The sequence below is a fragment of the Caretta caretta genome, chromosome 3 (assembly GCF_965140235.1).
Source record: "Caretta caretta isolate rCarCar2 chromosome 3, rCarCar1.hap1, whole genome shotgun sequence".
Taxonomy (NCBI): domain Eukaryota; kingdom Metazoa; phylum Chordata; order Testudines; family Cheloniidae; genus Caretta; species Caretta caretta.
The window spans coordinates 2,311,816-2,336,443 of NC_134208.1; the positions used below are offsets into that span (position 1 = coordinate 2,311,816).

The 24,628-nt window shown below is 43.7% G+C and overlaps 1 protein-coding gene across 16 annotated transcripts in view; it reads right to left on the reverse strand.

The window, feature by feature from the left end:
- Positions 1 to 24,628, reverse strand: part of DTNB (dystrobrevin beta) — a 380,746-nt gene that overhangs the window by 30,840 nt on the left and 325,278 nt on the right. For all 16 annotated transcript variants that reach the window (XR_007356069.2, XR_007356070.2, XR_007356076.2 and 13 more), the window contains one exon: positions 5,333 to 5,492. Coding sequence is in view for 3 of the 16 variants with exons in the window: in XM_048846097.2 (XP_048702054.2) it covers positions 5,333 to 5,492 (160 nt within the window). In the remaining 13 variants the exon portion in view is untranslated. The remainder of the gene's footprint in view (positions 1 to 5,332; positions 5,493 to 24,628) is intronic.

Below are 24,628 nucleotides of genomic sequence, written 5' to 3' on the forward strand. Positions count from 1 at the left end.
GTATTCTTATCACTTGGCTAGTGATAGAGGTATAAAAGAAAGAATCAAAATCACTGTCTGCTGGTGTAAGGGCCTTCTCTTACTGTGACAGTCTGAGGCCCTGTTCTTAGGCTAAGGCCTTTGGCTAAGCAGCAGAGGTAGCCATAAGCTGGGAAGCAAACAGTCACATCCTCACACTCCAAACTAGTCACACTGAAATAAGGTGCTATTCGGCTGTTAGGAATACAATCCTGTCCTGATAGTTCCTATCACCTCCAGAGAAAGGAAAGTGCCTAGAAAATGTAAAAGGAAACTTAGTTTGATAGCATCCTGTCTGGCAAGAACTCACTTATCAATAGCTGGGATGTGAAATCCTCACTTCTGTATTGTTTTGTCATTATAGTTCCCACTTTGCTATTGTTTGTCTGTATAATCTCTGTCTGGTTCTGTGATTGTTCCTGTCTGCTGTATAATTAATTTTGCTGGGTGTAAACTAATTAAGGTGGTAGGATATAATTGGTTACATAATCATGTTCTTCGGGTATTGTTGCTCTCTGTTCATGCGAGAAGGACCAGGGAACGGATGGCCAGGATCCCCTGGGGGACTAACTTGAAGGGGAAAGGAGTCCAGGAGAGCTGGCTGTATTTCAAGGAATCCCTGTTGAGGTTACAGGGACAAACCATCCCGATGAGTCGAAAGAATAGTAAATATGGCAGGCGACCAGCTTGGCTTAATGGTGAAATCTTAGCGGATCTTAAACATAAAAAAGAAGCTTACAAGAAGTGGAAGGTTGGACATATGACCAGGGAAGAGTATAAAAATATTGCTCGGGCATGCAGGAGTGAAATCAGGAAGGCCAAATCACACCTGGAGGTGCACCTAGCAAGAGATGTTAAGAGTAACAAGAAGGGTTTCTTCAGGTATGTTAGCAACAAGAAGAAAGTCAAGGAATGTGTGGGCCCCTTACTGAATGAGGGAGGCAAACTAGTGACAGAGGATGTGGAAAAAGCTAATGTACTCAATGCTTTTTTTGCCTCTGTTTTCACTAACAAGGTCAGCTCCCAGACTGCTACGCTGGGCATCACAAAATGGGGAAGAGATGGACAGCCCTCTGTGGAGATAGAGGTGGTTAGGGACTTTTTAGAAAAGCTGGACGTGCACAAGTCCATGGGGCCGGACGAGTTGCATCCGAGAGTGCTGAAGGAACTGGCGGCTGTGATTGCAGAGCCATTGGCCATTATCTTTGAAAACTCGTGGCGAACCGGGGAAGTCCCGGATGACTGGAAAAAGGCTAATGTAGTGCCAATCTTTAAAAAAGGGAAGAAGGAGGATCCTGGGAACTACAGGCCAGTCAGCCTCACTTCAGTCCCTGGAAAAATCATGGAGCAGGTCCTCAAAGAATCAATCCTGAAGCACTTGCATGAGAGGAAAGTGATCAGGAACAGCCAGCATGGATTCACCAAGGGAAGGTCATGCCTGACTAATCTAATCGCCTTCTATGATGAGATTACTGGTTCTGTGGATGAAGGGAAAGCAGTGGATGTATTGTTTCTTGACTTTAGCAAAGCTTTTGACACGGTCTCCCACAGTATTCTTGTCAGCAAGTTAAGGAAGTATGGGCTGGATGAATGCACTACAAGGTGGGTAGAAAGCTGGCTAGATTGTCGGGCTCAACGGGTAGTGATCAATGGCTCCATGTCTAGTTGGCAGCCGGTATCAAGTGGTGTGCCCCAAGGGTCGGTCCTGGGGCCGGTTTTGTTCAATATCTTCATAAATGATCTGGAGGATGGTGTGGATTGCACTCTCAGCAAATTTGCGGATGATACTAAACTGGGAGGAGTGGTAGATACGCTGGAGGGGAGGGATAGGATACAGAAGGACCTAGACAAATTGGAGGATTGGGCCAAAAGAAATCTGATGAGGTTCAATAAGGATAAGTGCAGGGTCCTGCACTTAGGACGGAAGAACCCAATGCACAGCTACAGACTAGGGACCGAATGTCTAGGCAGCAGTTCTGCGGAAAAGGACCTAGGGGTGACAGTGGACGAGAAGCTGGATATGAGTCAGCAGTGTGCCCTTGTTGCCAAGAAGGCCAATGGCATTTTGGGATGTATAAGTAGGGGCATAGCGAGCAGATCGAGGGACGTGATCGTTCCCCTCTATTCGACATTGGTGAGGCCTCATCTGGAGTACTGTGTCCAGTTTTGGGCCCCACACTTCAAGAAGGATGTGGATAAATTGGAGAGAGTCCAGCGAAGGGCAACAAAAATGATTAGGGGTCTGGAACATATGAGTTATGAGGAGAGGCTGAGGGAGCTGGGATTGTTTAGCCTGCAGAAGAGAAGAATGAGGGGGGATTTGATAGCTGTTTTCAACTACCTGAAAGGGGGTTCCAAAGAGGATGGCTCTAGACTGTTCTCAATGGTATCAGATGACAGAACGAGGAGTAATGGTCTCAAGTTACAGTGGGGGAGGTTTAGATTGGATATTAGGAAAAACTTTTTCACTAAGAGGGTGGTGAAGCACTGGAATGCGTTACCTAGGGAGGTGGTAGAATCTCCTTCCTTAGAGGTTTTTAAGGTCAGGCTTGACAAAGCCCTGGCTGGGATGATTTAACTGGGAATTGGTCCTGCTTTGAGCAGGGGGTTGGACTAGATGACCTTCTGGGGTCCCTTCCAACCCTTATATTCTATGATTCTATGATTCTATGATTCTATGATTCTAAGTAAGTGGGTGAAGGAATAAGCCCCCTAACAACTCTGAAGTACAGAACCTGCCTTTTTTAGCAGTGTAGAGAAGGCCAAAGAGAGCAGTGGAGTCCAACTGCTGAAGCTATCGTGCCCAAAATTTTGTTGCCCAGGCAACCTCTACATCCCTGGCTTTTGTAGGGAGAAAATACGAGGAAGATTCTGGAATGGGACAAACAGAAGAGGAAAAAATGAGAGAGAAAGTATGTATGCAACCTCCGAGTCAATCAGTTTCTCAGCAGAATTGGGTTCTGGTCATTCCACTGTTGCTGAGAGAGCATTTCAAGATGAGCAGATGGTGCAGAAGAATCACTCATTTCCTCATACCGTGTCGATGGTTCCCTGCAGGGAAGAATAACGGGGTGCCAAGTATCTTGACATCACAACCTCAAACTTCTATTTGCTTTCCTTCTTGCAAAATTCTGACTGAAACAGAAGAGAATGATGCCTCTATTCTTCTTCAACACTGAGAAAGAGGTAGTAGTTGGTACCCAGCTCAAGTACTTTTCTTTGCCTCTGGATCTCCAACCTCTTAGACCTTTCTGGAGCTATTCTCTGCAGGTGTCTTATGGATTGAAGATGCCCCTGGCACCAAAAGGTTAAGCATCTCTGAAGCAGATGCCCATAAAGACTTCTCTAACTGGAGGAGCCTAAGTGTAGGCTCACAACAGCTGCAGGTACTGGTGTCATAAATATAAAGGGAAGGGTAAACCCCTTTAAAATCCCTCCTGGCCAAAGGAAAAATCCTCTCACCTGTAAAGGGTTAAGAAGCTAAAGGTAACCTCGCTGGCACCTGACCAAAATGACCAATGAGGAGACAAGATACTTTCAAAAGCTGGGAGGAGGGAGAGAAACAAAGGGTCTCTGTCTGTCTGTATGCTGCTTTTGCCAGGGATAGAACAGGAATGGAGTCTTAGAACTTTTAGTAAGTAATCTAGCTAGGTATGTTTTAGATTATGATTTCTTTAAATGGCTGAGAAAAGAACTGTGCTGAATAGAATGACTATTTCTGTCTGTGTATCTTTTTTGTAACTTAAGGTTTTGCCTAGAGGGATTCTCTATGTTTTGAATCTAATTACCCTGTAAGGTATCTACCATCCTGATTTTACAGAGGTGATTCCTTTACTTCAATTAAAAGTCTTCTTGTAAGAAAACTGAATGCTTTTTCATTGTTCTCAGATCCAAGGGTTTGGGTCTGTGGTCATCTATGCAAATTGGTGAGGATTTTTACCAAACCTTCCCCAGGAAGTGGGGTGCAAGGGTTGGGAGGATTTTGGGGGGAAAGATGTGTCCAAACTACCTTTCCCAGTAAACCCAGTTAAAGTTTGGTGGTGGCAGTGGAAATCCAGGGTCAAAGGATAAAATTAATTTGTACCTTGAGGAAGTTTTAACCTAAGCTGGTGAAAGTAAGCTTAGGAGGTTTTCATGCAGGTCCCCACATCTGTACCCTAGAGTTCAGAGTGGGGGAGGAACCTTGGCAACTGGAGAGTAAAGGTGCACATTTTAACCACTACCTCTTTGAATGAGTTTTTCCCAAGCACCACAGACCATATTATTCAGAAATTTACATACTGCCCTGGCAAAGCGTATACCATTTGAACCAACATTTTATGCTAGGATCAGCCACATTGATCTCACCAAAGAACTCAGTGGAACCAAAGGACAGGGCCCATAACCGGTACTGCATGAAGCTAAAGTTGACTGTGGAAACTACAATTGGGGAGCACTAATTAAACCTGCTTATAGTACAGACTGTAAAACTAACAATATCACACCAGTAACTACGTCCAGAAGTGTCTTTTGCAGTTAGATGCTAAAGAGTAAAAAGTCACCAACAAAAGACAAGAACGATGTGACTAAGGTTCTGCCCTTCAGCCAACCAGGAGGAGAAGGAAGTAAGGTAGGCTGGGGGCCGCACCCTCTTTCACACTGTTGACACTGAATGTGTGATGCCCCAGCAGCCATTGGTTTCTAGGGTCCAGCTGGCATATGCATACCCCACAAGTGGGGCTCCATACTGACAATACTCCTTGGAGAACAGTTTCGCTGGGGATGGGATATGTCACTGTCCACTTTTTAATTTTGTCCACTACTTTTTTTTTTCCCCCTCATCTTTTGGCTGGTTTTACTCTTGTCCTCCCCTCTCCACACAGTGTTTTGACACTTTTAGGTTTATACCAGAGTGTTTGCCTGTTCAGAGATTTGCATACTGGTTAAGGGCTACATTCAGTTTAGCATTCACTTATTTGCAGTCCAAAATTTCAACTTTTTTTTTTTTTTACCTAGTAATCAACAAGGTGAATGTTAGCTGAACCCTCTGGTTGAGAGTGCTGTTTTTTTTCCCCTGATGGCTACCATTCTGTCCCTCTCTGCATCCTTTGGGCCAAATTTTGGTAAGTGGTCTCCCGTTTTGCACTCAATTCACAGCACTGTGACATGAAGTTTACTTACCTGATTTAAAAATATACCTCCATTCTGCTTTGGAATATTCCAAGTGAAATAAGATCAGTAATTATCATATCAAAATTGCTGTATTATATTTGTGTAATAATCAATAATTTCAATGTTTGGCAACAGCAGGAGTTTTGGTTTGTGCTACACTCACCTTGTGCAAAAGCTTCCTGCACATCTCCCCCGACTCCCACAAGTGAGTCCTGAGGTACATGAGTTGGGGTAGAGCCAGCGGAAGTGGCTCTGACAGGCATCGGCATTGGGCGACTGGCTCCATGGGTAGGTGAGGAGTGTGGGGAGCTTGCTGCTTGAGCCTGTAAAGGGAAATACAACACGGAGTTTCCAAACTTTTAAATTTTATATGTTTTGGATCAATGTCTGTAAACAATTCTGTACAAAGCACTTAAGGGACAGAATACAATTCAGGCACTTTACGCAAATATTCATGATATGGGTATTCTGAACATATGAATGGTAGCCCTCACATTCCTCCTACATTAGGAGGTCCAATATCCAAAGCTCACAGAAGTCAATGTCAGTTCTGGTGTCCATAATTCAAGAAGGATGTTAAACTGTAGAGGGTTCAGAGAAGAGTCAAGACAAGGATTAAAGGGCCACATGACCATCTAGTCCAGTATTTTTCTCTGACAGTGACAAATGCTAGAGGCTTCAAAGGTGAGTGCAAGAAACCTCACAGTGGGCATTTACAGAATAACCTGCCTACAGGTGAAGGTTCTTCCTAGCCACCATCACATGGTGTGGCTTATGACTTGAAGCATGAGGATTTATATCACATACATCAGACTTGGTCATTCTCATTATTCATATAAATATTAAATGGAGCAGAGAATGCTTCATATTTTCAGATCTTTCACTTCACAAGTGGGAAAAATGTAGGCACCTCTTTCCCCAGAGTCCATAAACACAGTTTCTTGTCAGGACTCAGACTACGTGGTGGACCACGTGACTTTGACCTTAAAGACGAGGTCCATGGTAGAAATCCAAGAGAAGGAAGGGGAGAACTGTTCCATTTTCTTTGGCAGAAAAATCCGTACCAGTACAGCCACCCATTTAACAAAATAGTGAATTTCCTTTTTAGGTATCTCAAGTTTCAGGGGACCATTAATTGAGGATAGAAACACTAATTATGGGAAAGGCCACCTCAGAGGACCTGATCTCAGTATGGTGTAATGGATGTTATTGATGGCTCTAAAAGATAAGATTCCCTTTATGGAAAAATGGGAAAAGGATCTAAAAACAAATATCTCTTTGGAACAATGGAAAAATAACTGGAGTAAAGACAAAGCCGCACCTAATTGTGTAACCATTAAGGAAAATTACTACAAACTACTTTATCATTGGTACCTCACTCCATTTAAGCTAAAGAAAATATATCAAAAAGGGTGTCATAAATGCTGTAGAGGAGGCGGAGGACTAGGGGCTTTTCTGCATATATGGTGGGAATGCCCAATAAGTACAGTATTTGAGGAAAATTACAAATAGAACTTTCAAATTAAAAAATGGTTATTTACCTTTCAGCAAATGTGGCTCTTCAAGATGTTTTTCCCACACAGATCCCACTCTAAGAGTACATGCACCCCAACACCATGAGATTGGATTATTTTTTACTAAACAGTGTCCATTGGGGCCACACCAATCCCTGCATGTCTTGCACCCCTCACCAGAGTGCATAAAGGGTGGAGCAGATCCAAACACCACTCAGTTCCTTCACCAATACAGAATCCCAAAGCTAGAAAACATCACATTCGTGGGGAAGCAGAGTGGGTCATGGGATCCCTGTGGACAAAACATCTCAAAGAACCACAGTTAATGTAAGGTAAGTAATCGATTTTATTTCTTCCACTATGTGTCCACAGAGATTCCACTCTAGGTGATTGGCTAGCAGTTGTCTCTCTAAGGAAGTGGGTGTCAGAAGTTCTACTTAAATAGGGACTGTAGGACTGCCACGCCAAATTGAGAGGCAAATCTAGAGTTGCTACAAAGGAATAATGATTATTAAAAATACGTAATAAGTTCCAAGTAGCTGCCTTACAGATTTCGGATACAGGAATGCTCCTCAAACAAGTTAAAGAGCTTGCCTGATCTCTATTCTGAGAAGGAGCTAATTTATTCAATTCATATGAAATCCTGATACAGTTTGACACCCACTTCAAGAGTCTGAGTGGAAATACCCTGCCCTCTAGACCTGTCTCTAACAGCTAAAACAGTCTGGGAGATTTGCATAAAGATTTTGTTCCATGGAGATAGGAGGAAAGGGCTCTCAATACATCAAATGCATGGAGTTTTGCATCTGCAGGAGATGAATGAAACCTAGGAAAAAATACTGGTAAATACATATCGTTTCAAGATTCAAGTATAGATTTGAAACTACTTTGGGTAGAAATTTTGCATGAGGTCAAAGAGTAACTCTGTCCTTGTGAAAAGTAGGATAAGGTGGTCCTGCCATTAACGTCCGAATCTCTCTCACTCTCCAAATAAAAGTATACAGTATAAAGCACATGATATAAAGCACAAGCTATTATATGAAGAACAAAGGCTCAAATGAGGGTTCCATTACAGACAGAAGCACTACATTTAAACTCAGGGGGGGGGGGGGGGAGGTTAATTTCCTTAACTGGTGGAAATACATAAACCAACCCCTTCAAAAATTTAGTCAGAGCGAGGTGTAAAAATACAGTGTGGCCTTGAGTGGGAGCATGGTGGGTAGATACTGCTACTAAGTGAAGTCTGATGGAGCTGTCTGAAAGGCTCAAATATTTCAGGGAAACAAATCATCCAGAATGCCTGGGATAGAAGCCTTCAAGGGCTGAAGGGGATATTGCAGCCCTCATTGAAAAACATTTCCACTTGGCTCTATCTGTGAGCCTCCCTGAAGCTATATTGCTCTGAATCAGAATGTTCTGCATCAGTGCAAAGCAACACCTGTCTTATGAAGTTAGCCAGCTAGCATCCACAAAGTCAGATGCGGAGATGATGGGTCTGGATGTAGAATGAGACCTTGGCTCTGTGAGATAATGTATAGAAGAAATGAGGGTGGGAAGCGTGGCCCAAATGATAGATGGCTCAGTTTTGAGTCCCAAAATTGGTGTGCCACACTGGTGCTATCAGAATTACTCGGGCCTTGTTCTGTCTTATTTTCTGACGACTTTGGGAATTAGTGGAATTGGAAGTAATACATACAATAGATACATGTTCCACGGGAGCACAAATGCATCCAAAAGGGAGCCTGGGCTCTTTTCTCCTCAGGAGGGAAATATGAGACACTTCTTTTTCAAATATGTTGCAAAAAGGTTTCTGGTGGGACCCCTCCATTTCTGAAAAAATTGTTTCAGGACTGACTCTTAGAACTACAGAACCATAGGGTTAAAAGGGGCCACAAGGGTCATCTAGTCTACCCCTCTGCCAAGATGCAGGATCTTTGAAGGCCTGTTTGTGAAGAAAAGAGTACTTCCTGCTAAGATTGACCTGCTAAGTTTTTCTGGACCCCAGGCAAGTGGAGGGCAATCAGACTGCCCCGATGTTGAACACACCACTCCTGTAGATGAGTAGTGTCTTGACATAGAAGGGATGATCTTGCTTCTCTTTGTCTGTACATCACTGTGGTCTTTAAAGTCTACCAAGACCCTGTTGATGTGTAGGGGAATTCTTATGTATGACAAGGAATTAAAAATGTTGAATAGTTCATGGACGTTCTCTGGGATTATAGCTGTTTTGATAGTCAAGTTCTCCACAATTCTGGACAAGAGATCCCAGAACACCTGAAAATCATCCATGGTCAGTGCTAAAGAGTAAGTCTTGTTGACATAAGAGGATTCTTATGCACTTAGGACCGAAGAACCCAATGCACAGCTATAGACTAGGGGCCGAATGGCTAGGCAGCAGTTCTGCGGAAAAGGACCTAGGGGTGACAGTGGACGAGAAGCTAGATATGAGTCAGCAGTGTGCCCTTGTTGCCAAGAAGGCCAATGGCATTTTGGGATGTATAAGTAGGGGCATAGCGAGCAGATCGAGGGACGTGATCGTTCCCCTCTATTCGACATTGGTGAGGCCTCATCTGGAGTACTGTGTCCAGTTTTGGGCCCCACACTTCAAGAAGGATGTGGATAAATTGGAGAGAGTCCAGCGAAGGGCAACAAAAATGATTAGGGGTCTGGAACACATGACTTATGAGGAGAGGCTGAGGGAGCTGGGATTGTTTAGCCTGCAGAAGAGAAGAATGAGGGGGGATTTGATAGCTGCTTTCAACTACCTGAAAGGGGGTTCCAAAGAGGATGGCTCTAGACTGTTCTCAATGGTAGCAGATGACAGAACGAGGAGTAATGGTCTCAAGCTGCAGTGGGGGAGGTTTAGATTGGATATTAGGAAAAACTTTTTCACTAAGAGGGTGGTGAAACACTGGAATGCGTTACCTAGGGAGGTGGTAGAATCTCCTTCCTTAGAGGTTTTTAAGGTCAGGCTTGACAAAGCCCTGGCTGGGATGATTTAACTGGGATTTGGTCCTGCTTCGAGCAGGGGGTTGGACTAGATGACCTTCTGGGGTCCCTTCCAACCCTTATATTCTATGATTCTATGATTCTTTGAGTGGAAGGAAGTTGGAACATTTCCTGGGCCCATTCTGCCAGCTTACCCAGCTGCTCTTCCAGTATTGGAGAGGAGGTCCTCCATACTAATGCCGAGGAGGACCAGGATCTCTTCCTCCTCATGGGGACATGGGATGGGACTTGACCCTGGGACTGAAGATATGATAGGACCTAACATAATCCATAGGGCAATGGCAGTAGATCGTACTGGTGTTGGCCAGATTGTTGTGGCCCATCCACTGCCATTCTGGTCAGAGGCCTTGGTGCGGGGCACCTTTCAGTTATCACCTGGGGTTTCAGTCCAGTCTCCTGGAATCAGGTGGTTCAAAGAGAGGGAGGAGAACCAATGATGATGCCTGTGCTGTGCCCAAGTCAGTACCGGCATCAGTGCCAGGAGGAAAGGTGAAGGTGGATTCTCGGAGATGAGCTTTGGCCCAAGGAGTGCCATCAGTGCTGGAAGGGCTCTTGATGTCAAAGCCTCTTTTGCTTTTTTCATCATCATCAACCTGCTCCTGTCTCTAGAAGTGGATGGCCTCAATGGCCTGCCCTTGGATAGAGTCCTCCTTCCATGGCAGATGTGAGGTCTGCTTGGAGCTGTGTTTGCAGCAGTGTTCCACATCTGACACAGTGCTTGTGCTGGGACTGGTGTCAAAGAAGTTGGCACAAATGTCTTTAGTACAGAGGAGGAACCTGTTGGTGTCAAGTCATTTCGTGCCAACTTAGCTACTTTCTATGGTCTTTTGTCCCCACTAGAACCAGGGATTTACCTGCTTGCTGGGGCACTAACTGAAGAGAGTGCCTTAGGTTCCAGATAGGATTTTTCTTCCCCTGGGTCTGAGGCCACATGGATTGTGCCAGGAGGTGCAATTTGAGCCTCATACCTCTTAATTTCTCAGCGTGGGAGGAGAAGGAATGGCAGATGGAGCATTTTGGGGGGATGTGAGCTTCCCTGTGGCAGGAGTGATACCTGGTATGTCCATCTAACAGGGCCATCAGACTGCTGCCCAAAGGACAGGGTTTAAACCTTGAGGGCTTGAGTCTACCATTTTTAATGTTTGTGACTTTTCCCCACTGACCAGTGGGGCATCCGGGGTGTTTGTGTGTGTCGCTCCTTGTCACCTCTATTTCTTTCTCTTTTTTAAAATGTTAATCTAAAATGAAGAATTTAGAATTCAAACAAATGAAACGTATTTCTTCACAGCCCAGTTCAAACCTTACACATAAGCCATAGTGGGTTGGACAGTCCTGGGTCAGTAAATGGGTAGTAAGGGAGGGCCATGGCCACCCTGCTCTTTATGCCCTTGTGTGAGCACAAAGAGGCCTGGGTGCATGTGTGGCCCTGATAGACACAGCTATTCAAACAATTCCCAGCTCGCACACATAAGGTGCAGGCATACCCACAGTGGGATCCATACTGGCACAGCTGAAGGAGAACTAAAGTTAGGCTACCCACAAACTCCATAGTGGTTCTATTAGGTTACAGATCAAAGGAGGTCGTTGACTTGGGGACAAGGAAAAAAATGACACACTTATATTGGGATCAAATGGATTTTGATCATGTATGGTTACCATTTTTAGAAACTGAACAAAATAAATACACAGATAGTAAGAGGCTGACCAAACACAAATGGTTCTTTAAATACAGATGAATAAGATTTGTTAATACCCGTGTAGAAAGTTTATGTATGTTAATAATAAAATAATATACATAAACTTTCTGCACAGGTAATAAAATAAAGAGTAAACAAAAAATAGTGAATTTGTTTGGAAATCTCCTGCCATCTGGTTTCTAACAGTCAGACTGGCTAAAAGGCACTCTAGGCTACTCATCTGATGAAGGCACTCTAGGCTACTCATCTGATGAAGTACATCTGATGAAGTACATCTGATGAAGTGAGCTGTAGCTCACGAAAGCTCATGCTCAAATACATTGGTTAGTCTCTAAGGTGCCACAAGTACTCCTTTTCTTCTAGGCTACTCAGTGACCTTCAAAGAGCTGGCAGCACCCATTGTAGGTACAGTGCTCGTAGCATCCTGGACAAAACTTCCACCCTGCCTCTTGAATCGAATGTCTCTCCAGGACAGTCTAGATGGGAAATGAAAGTGACCATGCCAGAGAGCCTTTCAGTTGTTGGCGTCCCATTAGGGGACTGCTCAACATGTGTCATATATTTCTAGAACTGCTGTCACTCATCTGGCTGTTTCTGGAAGTTGATTTGATGGCAGCTCTCCTTCCTAAAGAACCCTAAAAAGATATGCACAGTACATGACTAACAAATAAGATTTATCCAGTGTTGTTGTAGCCGTATTGGCCCCAGGATATTAGAGACAAGATGGGTGAGAGAATATCTTTTATGCAGACATATCTCCACTATTACAATGCTCAACACCCCCTACAACACACCTTTCAAGATCCATGAGTCCTGCACATGCCTATCACAACATGTGGCGTACCTCAGGCTGTGCACTAAATGCCCCAATAACACTATGTGGGTGAAACCAAACAATCACTCTGCTCTCATATGAACTCACACGGGAAAATGATAAAAGACAAAAACACCCTATCCCCTATTCCCCTTTTCACAAAGTGATCACTCTATACCGGACCTCTCAGGCCTCATCCTCAAATGAAACTTGCACAACAACCCAGGGCGGCTCAGACTGGCTGGTGGCCTGGTGCTTGGGCTGGCCAGTGTGGCTGGGCTGCGGCTTCTCCAGCTGCGGGGCCTCAGGTGGAAGGGGTGGGGCTGGGTGCTTGCCTCGCCAAAGAGGGTGTTTACCCACTGCCCATGCTGAACAGAATACAACTATATATGCTGACAACAGATTTCCAAAGGGGTGCGCACATCCATTCAAAAATGTTTAGGGGTCTGCAAATGAAAAATGGTTGAGAATGACTGCAATTAAAGATATTATCTCACCCACCATGCCTGTCTAACAAATAAGATGACATTATTTCCATCCCAATGGTTTGCGATCTAAGAGCCAAAGCCTGTAATATTTACTCAGGGAAAACTCTCATTGATTGCAAAGGCAATTCACATAGGTAAGGGCTAGAGAACATGGCCTTAAGTTAGATGAAATAATGGCAAATAAACAACTAACCACGTGAAAGGGATAGAAGGCTGACACAGTAATTTAGACTGTTTAGGTTAGCTGCACTTGCCGGTCCAAAGTTTTTCAAAATATAATTCTAATCAAGTGTTTTGTATTTCATAATGCCAATAGAAGAGCAAGGGAAGAGGTCAGACGTGAAAGGCAGTGTATTAACAAATGCATCTGTTCAGATACCTCGTCAAATGTTTAGATAGTTCAGTTTCCCATTTCATTTTCATTGCCATTAGTTGTCAAGGGGCAGTGACAAAGTACAGGACTGGAGGCCAGGGATTCCACTTCTAACCCTGGCCTTGCCATTGAATTGTTGCACGACTCTGGGCAGGTCATTTAACTTCTGTGCCTTCATTTCCCAGGAGGATAATATTTACCTATTTCACAAGGGCACTGAAGATTAGCCACAATTTATAAAATTCTTGGAAGAGGTAAAGTGCTAAATTTTAACAACTCTCTGGCTATCCTGATTGTGTATCAGTGATTTGCACCTTTCTACAGTCAGTAAATATTGTCACCAAATTTCAACTTGTGTCACAGACCACTCTAGTCTGATGTAGTTAGCACTGATTTATGACCTTTAAATAAATTTGTAGTCACACACTGTCTAAAGAATCTGAGTAATTACACACTTACAGCATTAAAACTTTACAGCCCCCACATGTCACCACCTGTTTGGTTTGTGCCATTTAATATGGTCTTTGTCTTTTTTTTTTAAGTTCCCCTCAGCGTTTTCCCATTTGAAGTGCATTAGTTACTATGGAAACCATGATGTCTTGGAATGACTACAGTTGGTCACACCCGTAAGTGCAACATAAAGTCAGTTTTTATAGTGGTTTGACATTAGACCATGGTTTGGGAAACAAAGCCATTTACACAAGGGCTTCTGGCCATGTATATGCTACAAATCTCTGTCCAGCACTAGGTTGCCTTTATGCCCATTTCCACTTCAATTCTATGAATTCTCTGGCTTGTCTTCATAACTTTACTCCTTTTTCAATGAGACTATCATAGACTCTCCTAGGGATTCTTGGTACCTTCTCTCCCACCGTTCACTGTGAATGCAGTCGCTGATACAAGACACTGAGCAGTTTGAGGCTATACCTCAAAGCCTTGTGAAATATCAGTTTCCCTTGATATTTTAATTGCCAGCTCTGCCTACGATTGTCTTCCTTCACTGGCAGGCAATACATCAGCACACGGAGCACTGAAAGCTTTCTGGGGGCAGAGACTGTACTGTGGCTTCCTATGTGTCTGTACAGTGCCTAACACAAAAGGGATCCTGACTGGTGTATTTGGGCACTTCTGCAGTACAGACAGTAAATAATAGCAATAGCTGTACCTTCAACAGGCTCTGCAGCTTTACTGCAATGAAGCGGCCTACAGCAAATCTGTAATTTTTGAGGTTATTTGGTACCCCATCCTCCCTGGGTGCCAGCAGCATGCCTGGTGTATTGTGTCTGAGGCCCGGTCTACACTCCAGAGTTAGGTTGACGTAAGGCAGCTTACGCAGATCTAATTACGTCAGTGTCTACACTTCAGCCTTGTCCCGCTAATATAAGTGCCCTACTACACCGACATAATAACTCCACCTCCACAAGAGGCACAGGATTTATGTTGGTGTAGCGAGGGCGATGCAGTGTCCGTGTAGACGCTGCGTTCCTTACATTGGCTGTTGGTTGTCATTCTTGTCCATTTCACAGTTTGAGGAGAAAGGCTGGTAGACTCCTTGCTGTGAACCCTGCGCCTGGCTCATAGCTCTGGCTGTCACCCCAAGGCGGGTGGAGGGCTCCAGCTAGAGCCCGGCTGCACCCTGGGCTGCTGCCTGGGCTCCCAGGTCCCAACTCTGAACCAGGCTGCTGTCTGGGCTCCATCTTCCCCAGGGAGCCCTGCTGCCTCCTGGCTCCCTGCTCCTAGCCCGGCCGCTGCCAAGGCTCCCTGCTCCCAGCTGGGCTGCTGTCCGGGTTTCCAGCTCCCCACTAGCAGCCCTCCTGTTACCTGGGCTCCCTGCTCCTAGCCCGGCTGCCACCCTGGCTCTTGGCAGGGAGCTCTGTGCCTGGAGCCGTGGCTTCTGTTGGGCTCCCAGTAGGGTGTGGGGGGATGATGGAAGTGATGAGGAAGTTGGAGGATGGTGAGGAGGAAGGGGGCTGTACAGTGCGGAGGGGGCCGATGGAAGTTGTAGTCCCCTGCTTTTCAGATGCATGACACATCACTTCAAGTGTTCAATTAGTAGGGGCCTAAATCCCTCTTCATCCTTCCACAGCACTGTTATAATCTCTGCAACATTTCCAACTCTTTGCTGGCACAAGATATTGTGGTCAGATCTTAGGACCAATATCCACTACGTAACAAATGAAAAGCTTATACAATCTTGTCACAAGATCAGCACCTTCACAATTAAAATATGTCAGACCCTTATCACATTGCACTTGCAATTAAAACAGGAAAAGTAGAGGAGGACCCTAGCACCCAGAGAGCCCATTCTGCCACCCTCGTTCATGTTGAGTACTAGCTTACTCCTTGAATAGACTCAATGATTGCTACGAAACTTCTCAAGGAGTAACGTACGGCTCAAGAGGAAAATGGATGGCAGAGTCTGGCCCCTAATTTGTGTCTTGGTGTCACTGTTGTTGATTTCTGTCAATGGCGAATGGAAGCCTAAGGTTTATATTCTTATTAAATACACCGTGCAATACTACTGATAGGGAAAACGATCATTCTGAAGCCCCATTAATAGCGGATTTTGAAAAAATGAGCCAGCAAACCGTTGCCGCACAGCTACAGGAGGCAGGGGGGATTATACATTTCAAAGATTAGATCATTAGCAAGTAGAGAAAATGCTCAGGAGACCTTAACAATTTCATCTTATTTTGCACCACAAAAATATAAATAATTCAATAAAAAGACCAGCTGGATCTGCATAATACAAGTTCTGCGTGTTCATGACTGGCATGGCATTGTGGAGAGCTGTAGTGTTCACTGCCGGGAGAGTCGATTTTAACATGAGATTGGGATCATAGCCCTCGGAGTGGGACAGGACTGAAGAGGGAGGGAACAAGACACTGCAGTACCTACAAAGGCCCAGGCACTGGCTCTGGAAGAAGCTGCTCACTCCCTCACCTTCCCTCCCAGATCTAAGTAAAGTGTCAATCTTGGCAACCGTTCAGAAAAGAAAGAAAGGTCACGCATATATTAAGAATTAAAAACCAGAAACAAAATAAGACTTAATACCCACATCAAATGCAGCAGCCAACTAGCTGGAACTTACCTTTCTCTGAGAAGGATGTAGGAAGGATTTTATACTTTGAAATTAGTTACCCAGGTTACACCTTATAATTATGGGCCCTCATTACAGGTTACCATTAATCACTTAAGACATATTTATAGTGGCAGCTGTGGACGAGATTAAAAATAAGCAGCTTCTTAGAGATTTTTTATCTGGAAGAGTCCAATTTCTAGAAACAAGACCTTTCTCTGAACCCTGGCTCCCTATCCCCCACAGCAGGTTTGTCTAGGCCTGGTCTACACCATACGGTTAGGTCGACATAAGCTGCCTTACACCGACCTCGCTGTGGAAGTGTCTTCACTTAAATTTAGCTCCTGCCGACGTAAGTGCCTCTCTCTGCTGATCTAGTAACACCGCCTCCCCGAGCAGCATAGGATCAAGGATGACGTAATCAGATAGATGCACTGTCGGTGCAGACACTGTGTTGCTTATGCTGACTGTTCATGGCCTCCAAGAGCCACCCCCCAATGCCCTACCCTGACAATACAATCGACGCAAGTGCTCCTGGTGAGGACATGTACCGCTGACACAAGTAGCCAAGTGTGCGCACACAAGCCATTTAGTAACTGCAGTGGCTGTATGCCGATATAAGTTAGGTTGACATCATTTTGTAGCGTAGACATGGCCTAAGCCAAGACTGGCCAAACTGCAGTCTGCAGGCAAAATACAAACCTGCCAAGTTCTACGAATGTGGCTCATGGCCACCTCATCTTTATTGCAGATGGCACGCTCCACCTGGATCCGGAGGCAACGTTGAATGCTTTTTGAGTCACTTAATATGGCAAGAATAGGACAGCTGCAACTTAGTACATTTTGTGTAAATTAGGGTCTCAGTCATGGAAACGCTTACCCACCTGCATAAGATCAGGGCTGAGGTGTGACTCTCGCTCCTGGCAACATGCCAATGGGACTAGCTTTCTCTCTGATTTCAGATGAAATCAGAAAAGAATTCAATTTAAATGTAAAGATCTTTTCTTCTTTTACACTTCATACTTTGTATGCACACACAAACACACCCATACCTGCCTTTTTACACACACACAGATATTGCTAAACACTGAATGAGACAAGAGTCCTGTGGAAAATATTGTATGTGATCTTTTCATTTAATTACTAGGATGATCCATATGCACAAGGGGCAGAATTAAGGCTGGATTAATCTGGCATTTTCTAACATTAGTTTGGTTGGCTTTGATTTGTCTCTGCAAATTTGTGGTCAATAATTTCAAATGCAACCTAAGTCATTTAGACCTGTAGACACCTGATTGCACCTGCAAATCAAGTACATAGGTTTTTAAATTAACTAAATTGCTCCTGAAAACAATTGCAGGCATGGAAAAGAGGCCAGTGTATGAAACATGTATCTTATCATCTTAATTTTTGTTCAGCATCTTTTTATAGGGGAAAAAACGTCAAACGATGCTAAATGGCTTCTTAGAGTAAGCACAAATCTTCAGCAGAGAGAATTACAAAAGTTGAATGGACGAGAAAAGGGAGTGGTGTTTTTATTTCCCCACTCACACTATACACATTCAATTAGTTACTTAGATTTACTAAACTTTCCTCCATCTCTGTTTAACTCTCCTGAAATGGCTCTTACGTCTGGCTTGTTCAGGTCAAGTACCATGGAGCTGAAGCTGGTTTATATATTCACTACCAGTAATTGGAGCTTCTCTTCGTGCCGCAGCGGCTTTTTTTAAAGCATAACACAAAGCCCCCTTTTCCTTCCCCGGTCTGTTCCCGGTGTGTCAGTGAGGTACACAGCCCTAAGTGTTCCATGATGTGACCTGTACGTGGCTTGTTCTCTTGCTTCAGATGGGAGGCGCATATCTTTCCCTGTCTCAAATCTTCCCCCTGCCTTGAGACACACGCTCACCTTACAGAGTAACAATAAGTTTAAAAAGCTGATTTTGACAATTTCTCTCCCATTTCAATAGCATTATGTCTGACACTGCATGACAAGCAGTGATGGGACATCATGCCTAACATTAGACGAAGAACCAGCTCATGCCCAGGTCCCCGCGTCTCTACTGAACACTGACAAATTCCTAGCTGGGCCCAGTGTGGCTCACCTGTGTGTTAGCATTGTTAAAACAGGTATTAGAATGACAAGAATGTGGTTAGTGTTTAGACTTTAATAAATGCTTGTGAGTTGCTGCAGGCATCAATCTCACTTACAGCATCTGTATCCCACATTGTAAGGTGATATTTGAGCGCTGGCATTGTAAGCCTTTGTGACTGTATAAATCACCAGACAGGAGAGAGACGTTAATTAGTGAGAAATGCTGGTCTCCAGCAGAGGCTGTTATGTCCTGCCCCAAAAGGAAAGTCCATCAACACCAGATGGATGAGAGTGGAACATTAAAAAGGACAAAAGACTCTTCTGTTTACTTTTCCCCCCAAGCAGATGTGTCTTGCAAGTGGATCCTTCCCATCAGCTGTGTTTGCTGCTCAGAGCACATGGAGGGAAGGGAATAAAAACCCTGAAGAATGAGGAACTGCTTGGACTCTGGGGGGACAAGGTTTTCTAGGCATAAGCAAGGGATCACCAGCTACTTGGCCCAGGTTAGCCCTAAAGGTCATATGGAACCTGCTTATTATAAAAGTATTTATTACTCTTTGAAATTTAAGATCCATTTGTGTATGCATGTTTACCTGCTTTAACCTTGTAAATAACTCATTTCCTTTTTCTATTAACAAATCTGTATTTAGTTTATTATAGGATTGGCCCACCGTTCCTGGTCTCCACAGGGGCCTCCAGCAGCTCAGCAGCGGGGGCTGGTCCAGGGAGTGTGGAGATCCTGCAGCCTCTCTGAAGGAGCTAACAGACTAGGACTGCTCCTGTAGTCCATTCACCTTGACTGAACCAGGAGGCTCCCTTCTGAGCTTTGCATCCATTGTGAGTGGGCCTAGCAGATGCGACTGGGTGGGGCCCTCTGGGCCTAGAAATACTCGTTAACCTTTGATTCCCTAGTGTGGGGCTCATACGCCTTATCCCATACCAGCAGACTGGAAGAATGCTATGGTGCACCAATATTCAGCCTGACATCAATTACAGGGGAAAAAATGGAATGGCTGGTACAGGATTCACCTGATAAAGAATGAAAGGACAGGAATATAATTAATGGTGGTCAACATGGGTTTATGAAAAACAGGTCTTGACAAACAAACCTGACTTTATTCTTTGATGAAACTGCGAAGAATATCTTTGTAGTTTGATAGCGATAACTGAGTACAAGTAAAAAGAGCAGGAGGACTTGTGGCACCTTAGAGACTCACAGATTTATATAACTGGACTTTTGTAAGTCGTTTGACTCAGTACCACATGACTTTCTCACTAAAAAACCGGCACTACACAGTATCAATAAAGCGTACGTTAAATGGGTTAAGAAATGGCTTACTGACAGATCTCAAAAGGAGTCATTAAGGGGGAATCGTCACTGAATGGGGGAGCTTTTACTGGAGTTCCACAGGGATCAACACTTGTCCCAGTACTATTCAATGATTTCATCAGTGATTTGGAGGCACGTATAAAATCACCGCTGATAAAATTTGCCACAAAGATTGGCAGAGTGGTAAATAATGGTGAGGACAGAACAGTTAGCTAAGAACTGGATCCATTCAAACAAAATGTGTTTTAATACAGCCAAATGCAAAATTATATATCTAGGAAGAGGGAATGGAGGCCACATCTACGGCATGTGGGACTGTATCCTGGAAAGCAGCGACTCTGAAAAGGGTTTAGGGTTATAGTGGACAAGCAGCTCAACATGAGTTGCCAGTGCTATGCTGTAGCAAAAAGGGCTAATACGATGCTTGGCTGTATATAACCATGGGAGTAGCGAGTGGAAGTGGGGAGGTGTGTTTCCCTCTGTATGTGGCATCTGGAGACAAGTACTGAAATAGTGCATACTGTTCTGGTGTCCACATTTTTAAAAGGATGTTGAAAAACTGGAGAAGGTGCAGAGAAGAGCCACAAGAATGATTAGAGGGCTGGGAAAAATGCCTTGCAGTTGGAGACTTAAAGAACGAAATCTGTTTGGCTTATGTAAAAGAAGACTGACAGGGGCCTTTCAGTGAGGGTAGGATTTGGCCCTACGAGTATCTACTTGCAAGTTTTTAGCTCAACTCAGCTTATTGCTGGGTCTTCTCACCCAAAGAAGGTACAAAACCAAATCTCCCATTCACCCTTAGTATTAGTTTCTATACGATCTGACTTGCCCATTGATGATCTTTTGCCTCCCACATTTTTCAACGCTGTAAAATCTTCCTCTCCACTCCAAAACATTGTCTGTCTGAAACTATCAACATACTAGAAGAAACACTTCGCTGCTATTTGCCTGTTTTGTAAGTCAGCCTCCCTCCCACCCTTCCACTTGAGGAACATCATCAGCAAAACAACAGAAGTAAAGAGTAAAAGTTAGCTGTAGAAACGATAGTAGCAAAAATAATAGTACCCGTCCCCCAGCATTTATCCACTCTCCTCTTTCATTCAAACAATGAGCTTCACCCCTTGGCCCTTGCAGACCCCACCCTCACTAACAACAAGTTTTTGTAACTTTAAAATATGTATGTGAAAAAGGACAAGGAACTAACATGCCATGTTCTAGCATTACTCTCCCCCAATGGTTACAATGCCATGTTCCTGCCCGGCCTCTGATCACTTGCTTGTATGTTGTATCCCATTCCTCTATCCTTGGTCTGATTTTGTCTTCTAGGCGATAAGTTCTTAGGGTCAGGAACAAGCTGTGTGTGGGCGCACACACACATACATGTCCACACTATGCCCAGCACAATGGGTCTCTGCCTCTGATTGGGCCAGAGTATTATCACAATATAAATATTAAATAATACTAAGATTAAGTACAATCATTCTGTATGAAAGTTACAGAAATAAATTGCGTTGTACTGTAATTTAAGATACGTCTCCATTGCCAAGAAAGCTCAGCTATTTAGCAATGTGAAGGGCAGGTAAAGGAAGTGGCACAATGACGACTGGTTTGCTTGACCTGAAATGCATTGGGGTAAAAGGGAAAACTAAAAGTTATGTGCAAACTCATTTGCTTCAATACAAATTTCTTTAAACTACTTGAAATTTCAGTACAGCTCAGAAGTCAGACTAATACAAAGTCAGTCTGATACAATATCTTATCCTCAGTGTCCCACGAAGAAACTAGAGAGATACTGGGAACAAAGTAATTGGGCAGGCAAATGCAGACGCCCTTATGTATTCAGCAGTAGCTCACACCCATGAAAACCCAACACACTGAGAGGGCATCTTGATGAGGGCACTGAACTTATTCCCCAAGTATTTAAAAGGGCCATGGAAACTTGAAGTTTCAGCTCTGCAGTTTTCAAACACTGGCAGACATGACCTCTGTGTAAAGTCTTATCTGAGGAATGACACTTAACAGTGCAGCCCACACCTCTGCATGGTGCTGTGTGCCTGGACCACGGTGCTGGTAGGGGACATGAAGGAACAGCCTTCTGGCCCAGTGGTGCGATTCTGACCAACGCTTCCCTTATTTGCTAGTTCACATTTATGAATTCAGGTACGTGTTGTTAACTGTGGTTTTTCTTCTCCATTTTACAATAAAAAAGGTTATTTATGTTAACCAGAAATGTACAAGAAAATTTTTCCTTTTATTGTGCCAACAAGTGAAACCATTCCTTTCTGCGCTTTAACTTGCAAAGAATTCACTTGTACTGGAGTACGTGTGAAAAATCATCCAAACTCTAGATCGGATACTTACTCTGAAGTAATGTTTAAATTTGAAACTAAGCTCAGTAAGATGGGAATATTTAGAGACCCTTCCAAATCAGTCCTAATACACTTACTCCTGTATGAAACCTGGGTTTTATTGTCCTCTGTGGCACATTAGCCATGGCTATCTCTTTAAATAGGCCTTAAACTTCCTGCCTCCTTTTTACGCATTACAGTAAAATGTACAAGAACAATCACATAAAGGAACGCATAAAAAGCTTATTACTTCAGCAGACTAATAACCTTTCTGAAGCATTAATAAACCCTCCCTCTAAATCTAAAGCAGGGCTGTTATCATGGCAACGGAATGAAAGAGGCACTTTATCCATACATTTTCTGTCTCCCAAGCACATGGAACGCAGCCAGGTAGCAGATGGCTTGTGTGGACAATTACCTTCATTTTGCTGCAGCATGTTTAAATAAAACAAACTCTGTCCTCTTCATTACCAATTTTCAGAATCACTGCTCACATATTGCTCAGCAAACAGCATGAGAAAGGTACTTTAGACAGACAGAAGAGAGTACTTTAGAATGTATTTCTGGCATCCTCACAGGAATATATAGTATAATGTCTGTGGGTTTTAAAAAAAATACCCCCCCACCCCCCAAAAAAAACCCCAACAATGTTCTATTTTGGGCCTTTGTTGGCACTGGCTTCTTTAGAACAGCACAGCTGTCTAATCAACTGTTGGAGTGAAAAGAGCAGACAGCATCGATGGGATTATTAGACAGTATATTGTCTGTCACACTGAAAGGTTTGTATTTAATTGTGCAGAATCACGTAATTAAATTAGATACACAAAAATACATTTAAATAACACTTGGGTTGTGACACAGGAAATCTGAAAGGAAGGGCTGCCACTGCAACCCTCACTTGTGGTGTGGAGCAGAGATGCGCCGAGGGAGGGAGGCAGGCAGCAGAATAGTGTGCATGAAGGACTCAGCAGCAGCCTTACTGGCAAACTTCTTCTTAAATTCTAGTATAAATTAAAACCAGCTAATACTGTTTTAAAAATGTGGTTCTCACCCCCCACCTTGGTCTCTTACAGAGAGAGTCTGCAAATGGAATTACAGGCCAGAGCAAATGATTAAGGAAGAGTTATAGTCTAACCCCTCTGAAAAGGCGGGTGAGGTTTCGTGGTAATGCTCACACAAACTTCACCATAATGATTAACTTCTGTGTAACAAAAACTGCTGACTTGCCATAAATAAAGGAGTGTGTTCTGTGATCTTCAAAGTTGAGCCATCACTTTGACAGAGTCCCAGTCTGACTTCCCCAGGGCAGGTCTACCAGTGCAAACAGCTAGTTTCTATGACACACAGACCCATGAGGATTGGAAGGGACCCTCAGTGGAATGTGCAGTTAATTCCTCAGCACTGGGTTAGGCTGATTTCACTCTTCCCAAACCACTGACAGATGGGCATCTAGCCTAAGCCTTGAGTATCTCCACTCCTTTCCTGAGCACCTTATTATATTGCCCAGCTGCTGTTACAATTCACTTCTCGGTTTACTACTCTGAAACATTAATATCACTTATTCAAACCAGGGATAATCCAAGGCAATTTTCAGACAGAAAATGAACATTTAAGTACAGTACACACGCCAAACCTGGCAAGCTGATAAAGGGTAACTGACCTCCGTTCTTGGGTGGAAGAGGACAGCAACTATGGAACACTTTTAATAGTTTGCAACAGACAAAAAATGACCTGCACATTTTCTTGGGATCATGCACACTCTTTGCAGAATTAAACACCATGTCTTCTGAAGGGAGAAGAGTAACTGGAAAACAATTTTCAGTGAACTATAGAATAGAAAAGGCAAAAGAGAACAAAGCTCAGCATGGCCATACCATAGTGAGTCTTCTGCTAGTCACTCACAATGATCGCTTTTAGAAAATCAGCATTTGTCAGCAGTTACCACATAGTGGCATCTGAGAGTCATCACAGCTTTTCTTTATCCTTACAATAGGAAACAGCTGAGTGAGCTGTTGGGAAATTCTTACTTTTTAATGGCAACCATCATAGAGCGTAAGTCCTCCTTCCTTGTTGTCCACATTGGACTTTCTCTAGACACCTTCTGCTCTGATTTTGTTCAGTAGCTCAGCTGCAGATTTGAGATCCCCAAAGAAATGGGTTTGTACCCACCCACAGTGTTGCTGGATATAAGACAGCTATGTCAACCCTTTCATCCATAAAGTGTTGTTTGTTTTCATTCCTTTCTTTCCCCCTGGCTGTAGGAGATAGCACTGGGATCAGGAAACAATCAGATCTTGGTTAGCACATAGAATGCCTTTTTCTCTAGCTTCTTTCGAAGTCTAACATTTTTGCTTTCATCTATCCTTTCCACAGTTATAAGGTGTGTGCTGTCCCCCTTCAGCAGGGCCTCTCGTGGGGGTGCAGGAACAGCATCCAATATAGAACATTGCTCTCTCCACCAACATCTAGGATTTCCTCATAAATTCCCGCTGGGTTTGCTCTCTTATTTGCAGAGGTTCCCAGGACTCTTGCAATTTAAATTCCCATAAGGTTCCCCAGGTGACTCCAATTACACAAGATTGAAAGCCATTGTTATCTTTCAAAATCATCTTAGTTTTGTTGTCAGGCTTCTCAGTTGAGATCACCCTTTAACTTGTTACCTATCTAATGTTGAAAAGTTTTCCACCCTGTTTCCCAAAGTTAGCAATGCCTTTC